A 5,462-nucleotide genomic window follows, 5' to 3' on the forward strand; every position below is an offset into this window, starting at 1 on the left:
GCCATCCGTCCATTTTCACTAGACGCACTTGGGTGAGTGGTGTTGGAGACAGAAAAGAAGGAAAGTTGCTGGGCAGAAAAGCAAGATCTGCCTGCCTGCCTGCCTGATGAGAAGGGAAAGGGAGAGGGAAAGAGAAGCCCTCACGTGCTGCATGAGACGATGGGAACAATTAACCTCCTACAAGAGTCACTGCAAATCTACAGGTGCTTTGTGTATGCTATTCATCTCTGAAAATGATATGCTTGTCGAGAAAACGATGCATCACGTGCGCCTTCATCATGGCGGTCCATGGCTTGATGTTGCCATTGCTCTCAAGCAAACAAAGTTAACCATGCAAATACATACGCTAATTTGCTGATGCTTCATTTTATGCATTTCGCTGCAGCCCCAGAGACCAGAGTGCATGGGACCAGCCTAGCCTAGGGATCATCGTATACAAACTTACAAACTATGTACGTAAATGGAGACAAAAGCTCTTATTTTTCTGAGACAGACATAAGTTCATGGTCCTGGACCTGGTGAGCTACAATGGCCGGGCCGGCCCATGAGTGTGAATATGCAGTTTTTCACATGAACATTATTAGTTAAAAATAAAGGAACACAAGTTGGGCTGCTTACACTTACACTTGAGTGACGAGATTTTGGCCATCATCACAACAGTGTGGCAGTTGAAGATTTCAGCTGGGAGCTTTGCTTTCATCCACGACTTGGCATGCAACTCGTGACTCTGCAACCCGCACTTATATCCAAGTCATCAGGTCAGGATAGGCACTTCAGTACCAGTGCAAAGCTGCATGTGCATGTCATGTCATCACAATTATTATTAATCACATCTATTTACACAAAACTGCCATCATATTGACAAAGAAAATGCTCGGAATATGACAGCATTCGCAAGCATAAGTGTCTCGGAATGACACACGGTTATTTTCCAGATTTGGACATTGCATAACAAAACACAGCAAGACAAATGTTGGGCTCAAAGTCAACAAGATTTCAAGTCCCAACGTAGAACAACCAATTCCATTTGCAATGATGCTATCTGTTGCCACTCTGGCAATTATCAACAGCATTGAAGGTACAGTACTATAGTTCAACAAATGTGAAAAGATTACATCACTTACTCAAGAGGAGAAAAATTACAAGCCGGCAAAACTCTAACATCCTTACAACATACTTGACCAACTTCTAAAAATGCTATATCTAACTATTATAACAGCCCTGTTATCCTTGATACAGGGGAAAGAATGACTAATGACGCATGTCAACATGTGTAACCAAGGTACATGTGAAGTAATAGGTACGGCCTTGTGAACACTACCTAGCCTTGGCTACTTCAGGATAATCACAGACCGAAACAACAGAGAGTAAAAAATGTTCAAATCACCAATACCCCCTGTCTACTAGTCATGCCAACTGCCAAGCCAAGAAACAAAACGAACTCCAGAGTCAAAACTTTCTGCCACCCAACACAAGCCTGGCCAAAGCTCTTGCCTACTGTATGAAGGCACAGGATCATCAAGCGGCACACTTTTCTGGCTTCTCCAGTCTGTCACGTATTTTTGCATAGAAATCCCAATTCGGATCACTCTCAGTAATGAAAGGTTGACCAAAAGGGTGCTCCTGAACATAACGCTGAACATCATCTGCAGCAGCAAGGTTCTCTAGATACACACGAAGATCTCCACCTGGTCCTGTTTATGGAACAACATTCAGCATTAATGATTCGACACATGTAAAACAGTAAAGCGATCTTAAAATGATGAATCTGACCCAATGAATTATCCGTCCTGTTATGGTAGCTGTAGGGTTGTGGGAAAATGGCAGTGTGTGGCTGCAAAATACAGATGTCAACATAAAATATATGTGAATAGCAACAGATGGGCTTAGCATCAACACATACAACACAATAGGAGCAGAGGGTACAACTCAGTACCGGATTGCACAGAGCCTTGTAAGGGGAATCATCCACAAGCAAAGTATTCGAAGGTGAAAATTCCCCTTGCTCCCACGGAAGATCAGGGTCCTCTTTATTCCACAGTTTCTTTAGTTCCTTCAATACTAAGGGTTTGCATTGATTCTCAAGAGTATTACACTTGGTAGCAGTGCAGTGAGATGCATCCTGGGCAGATTAGAACAGTGAATGCATTAGGACTTCTGAGTAACTCCAGAAAGAGAAACAGTCGAAAATAATATAGCAATGCGAATGACATTTTAACACATTCCTGGACTGTGCAAATGCACATCACCTGACATTCTTGCAATTATACTCCAAGTGGAGACCATCAACAACAAAATTAGGCCGGAGATTAGAAGTAGCAAGTACACATGCATTTCCATTACTTACCCAGCAGAATAGCAAGTGTCGCCTGAGATCTTTCATAAGGATATCGACAACATCATCCACATTTACTCTGGAGAATTAGAAAATTGGAATTAGCACCGTGCGGATAAATCATGTCAAGTGGAGAGGTGTAGGGGGAAAGAATCAGTACTTCATTCTCGACGACCATACCCCTAGCTCAAAGTTCTGGAAGCAAAATCTCAGAAAATCGTCATGGTATGGTCTTATGAAGACTGTTGCAATAGTATATCATCGAACATTAGCATTTTGATGAGATAGAAATTCCGATCAAGATTGATACCAAAAGGAAAGTGCTGCACAAGGAATATTAAAGAAGTAACTTTACCATATTTGCCTCGAACTTTTGCATGTGCCAAGCGAGAGTCTCGAGAGTTGCGGTGGATTGGAGTGATATCCGCAAGCAGACCATTAAGATCAAGAATAAGAAGTTTTTTCCTCTGAAACCTTACAAGCGATCCTCCTGGTGAGTACATGTCCTGGACAACATTTTTTGCAGTAACCTCAGATTCACATATTGAGTATCCCATACTTCCTGTAACCTTCACGGTACCTGTTCTACACACATCGTTCCTTTCATCTGAGCTGACATCACCCACCGCAGGTGCCTCAGTAACAGCTACTTGAGCCCTCTTCTTCCTTCTCCGTTTCTTCCGCTTAGGCTTATGAGAGTTGCCGTTATTCTCATTCTTTCCCTCCACCAAATTTTCAGCTATGTTTACCTCAGGACAATCTGGTCCCTTTCCATTTCTGGGACTCATACTGATTTCAGTATCTCCTGGTAGACCTTCCCCTCCTTCGCCTTCTATGTAGCCCTTTTCAATTTTATCCACCACAACAGCACTGGTGTCTGGTCTAGCAGAAGGGGATTGATCTTGCTTACATTTCTTCTGTTTCTTGAGCTTAGGTTCCTGAGAGTAGTCTTCATTCACTTTATTTTCCTCCACCAAATGCTCAGTTATGTTTACATTGGGACATTCTGGACCCTCTTCCGGTTTGGGACTCGTAGTAACATCACCACCTCTGGATGCAGCTTCCACATTTGTGCTGCCACGTCCTGCTTTATCTGGCACAACATCACCGGCATCCAACAAGGTAGAAGGGGATTGCTCCTGGTTCTTCTTCTTCCATTTGTTGAGCTTATTCTTCTTCAACTTTGGTACCCCCTTCTCTGTAAAGTCTACTCCAGGACATTTTGAGTCCTCTCCATCTCTAGGGCTAATACTAGCTTCACCATCCTGTGGTGCACCATCACCATTCATACAGCTAATTCCAGATTCATCTGCCACAACAGCACCAGTATCAAGTACAACAGAAGGGGATCCTTCCTTGTTATTCTTTCGTTTCTTGGGCTTACGCTTCTTCTCCTCCTGTGTCCCCTTCTCTGCCATGTTTGCCTCTGGACAGCATGGATCCTCTACTGTGCTCATACTAACTTGAGCATCTCCCAAAGCATCATCCCCATCCGTGCCAACATTTCCAGATTTGTCTGCCTCAACAGCACCATCATCAGACACAGCAGCAGGGGATCGCCCGTGCTTATTCTTCTTCCATTTCCTGGGTTCAGGCTCCTTCCTCTCCAGTGTCTCCTCCACAATGTTTACCTCGGGACAGTCTTGACCCTCTCCATTTCTGGCACTCATACTAATTTCAGCAACTCCTGGAATACCCTTCCCATCTGTGCTGTCACTTTCAGATTTACCAACCACAATGGCGGCATCCACTACAGCAGGAAAGGATGGTTCATGCTTGTTCTTATTCCGTTTCCCCAGCTTGGACTTCTTACCCTTGGGTACATCCTGCTCTGCAATGTTTGCAGCAGAAAAGCCTAGATCCTCTTCATTTCTGGGACGCCTACTAGCTTCATCATCTCCTGGTACATCTTCCACATTTTTGCAGCCAACTCCGGATTTGTTTACCTCAATAGCGTTGTCATCAGACACAGTAGAAGAGGATGGCTCCTGCGTAATCTTCTTACTCCTTTTTCTTTTCTTGTGAACTTCAGAGTCTCCTAGAACACCTTCCCCATCAGTGCAGTCATCACCTGATTTACCCGTGGCGGCAGCATCAGCACCCGATGCAGCAGCACAAGGAGATTGCTCCCTCTTATTCTTCTTTCGTTCGTTGAGCTTAGGCTTCTTTTCCCTGTCCGTTGTCCCCTTCCCTGTAGAAGCCATAAAATCAGTGCGGCTATACATGCTTTCTCCAAGCAACACAAGGAAAACAAAGACAGATTAGCATGGCTAGTGCGAATCAGGGGCAGGAAGCAAAGCATTGGACTACCAGATGGATAAACCCAGCCCTAGCCGCAGACGCAGCCACGGACACACGCATTTCACCGTTTCAACGAGACGCATAGCCGGGCGTAGGTGCTTACCTGCATCGGCGGGATCCAGTGCGTGTACAGTGGCGGAGGCCTCCTGCGCGGCCCTGGCGTCGCCGCCCCGTCGCCTGCTCCTCCTCGGCGTGGCTGAATCAGAAGCGGCAGCGGATACCGCGGGAGCCTCCTCCGGCGCACCCGTAGCGGCAGCCTCGCCCCGCCGCTTGCCCTTCTTCCCCATCCGATCTAGTTTTTCTGGGACAGGCAGAAGATGGCTGAATACACCGAGCGCATCAGGGCGCAGACCGCCAGAGCCTCCCTGCTGGTGACTGCAAGGTAGGGGCAGAGCAGCGCGACGTGGTTTCGGCGGCGGCGGCGGCGTCGCTGCCTGGATTAGGTTTAAGCGACGTGTCGGGTTCGATTTGTCACCCGCGCGCCAGCACGCAAAGCCCTGCCATTACATTGGGCCGTACGAGTTTGGGCTGTACTAATGTTAAAAAAAAACAGAGTTTGGGCTGTACGAATAAACGAAATTGCATCAATTAATGATCCAATTTGTCTAAAAAATAGAGTTTGGCCTGTGATCACTTGCGAGTGGTGGCGCGCTCCGTGTCGCGCTCTGGGTGTTGCTTTCGGTTCTTTTATTTTTTTCGCACATGTTTCCGGCTTTTAAAGTATTTTTTCTTTTTTTTAGTTTTTCATCTATCTTTCTTAGCTTTTGGAAAAAATGTGTTTTCCTTTTTTCCTTTTGCTTTTGCGAGAGGCACAACCGTGCCTCTC

General features: G+C 45.8%; 1 protein-coding gene across 1 annotated transcript; it reads right to left on the reverse strand.

The window, feature by feature from the left end:
* Positions 1–1,009: 1,009 nt before the first annotated feature.
* LOC119354711 (splicing factor, arginine/serine-rich 19-like) lies at positions 1,010–5,113 on the reverse strand. Its single transcript, XM_037621454.1, has 7 exons — positions 4,740–5,113; positions 2,691–4,526; positions 2,496–2,577; positions 2,348–2,414; positions 1,937–2,122; positions 1,774–1,834; positions 1,010–1,694 (listed from the first exon to the last, which is right to left on the reverse strand). Exons 1-7 carry the CDS (start codon positions 4,921–4,923, stop codon positions 1,519–1,521), a joined length of 2,592 nt encoding a protein of 863 aa, XP_037477351.1. The 5' UTR covers positions 4,924–5,113; the 3' UTR covers positions 1,010–1,518.
* Positions 5,114–5,462: the final 349 nt, after the last annotated feature.

Source organism: Triticum dicoccoides, chromosome 2A, assembly GCF_002162155.2.
Source record: "Triticum dicoccoides isolate Atlit2015 ecotype Zavitan chromosome 2A, WEW_v2.0, whole genome shotgun sequence".
Taxonomy (NCBI): Eukaryota; Viridiplantae; Streptophyta; class Magnoliopsida; order Poales; family Poaceae; genus Triticum; species Triticum dicoccoides.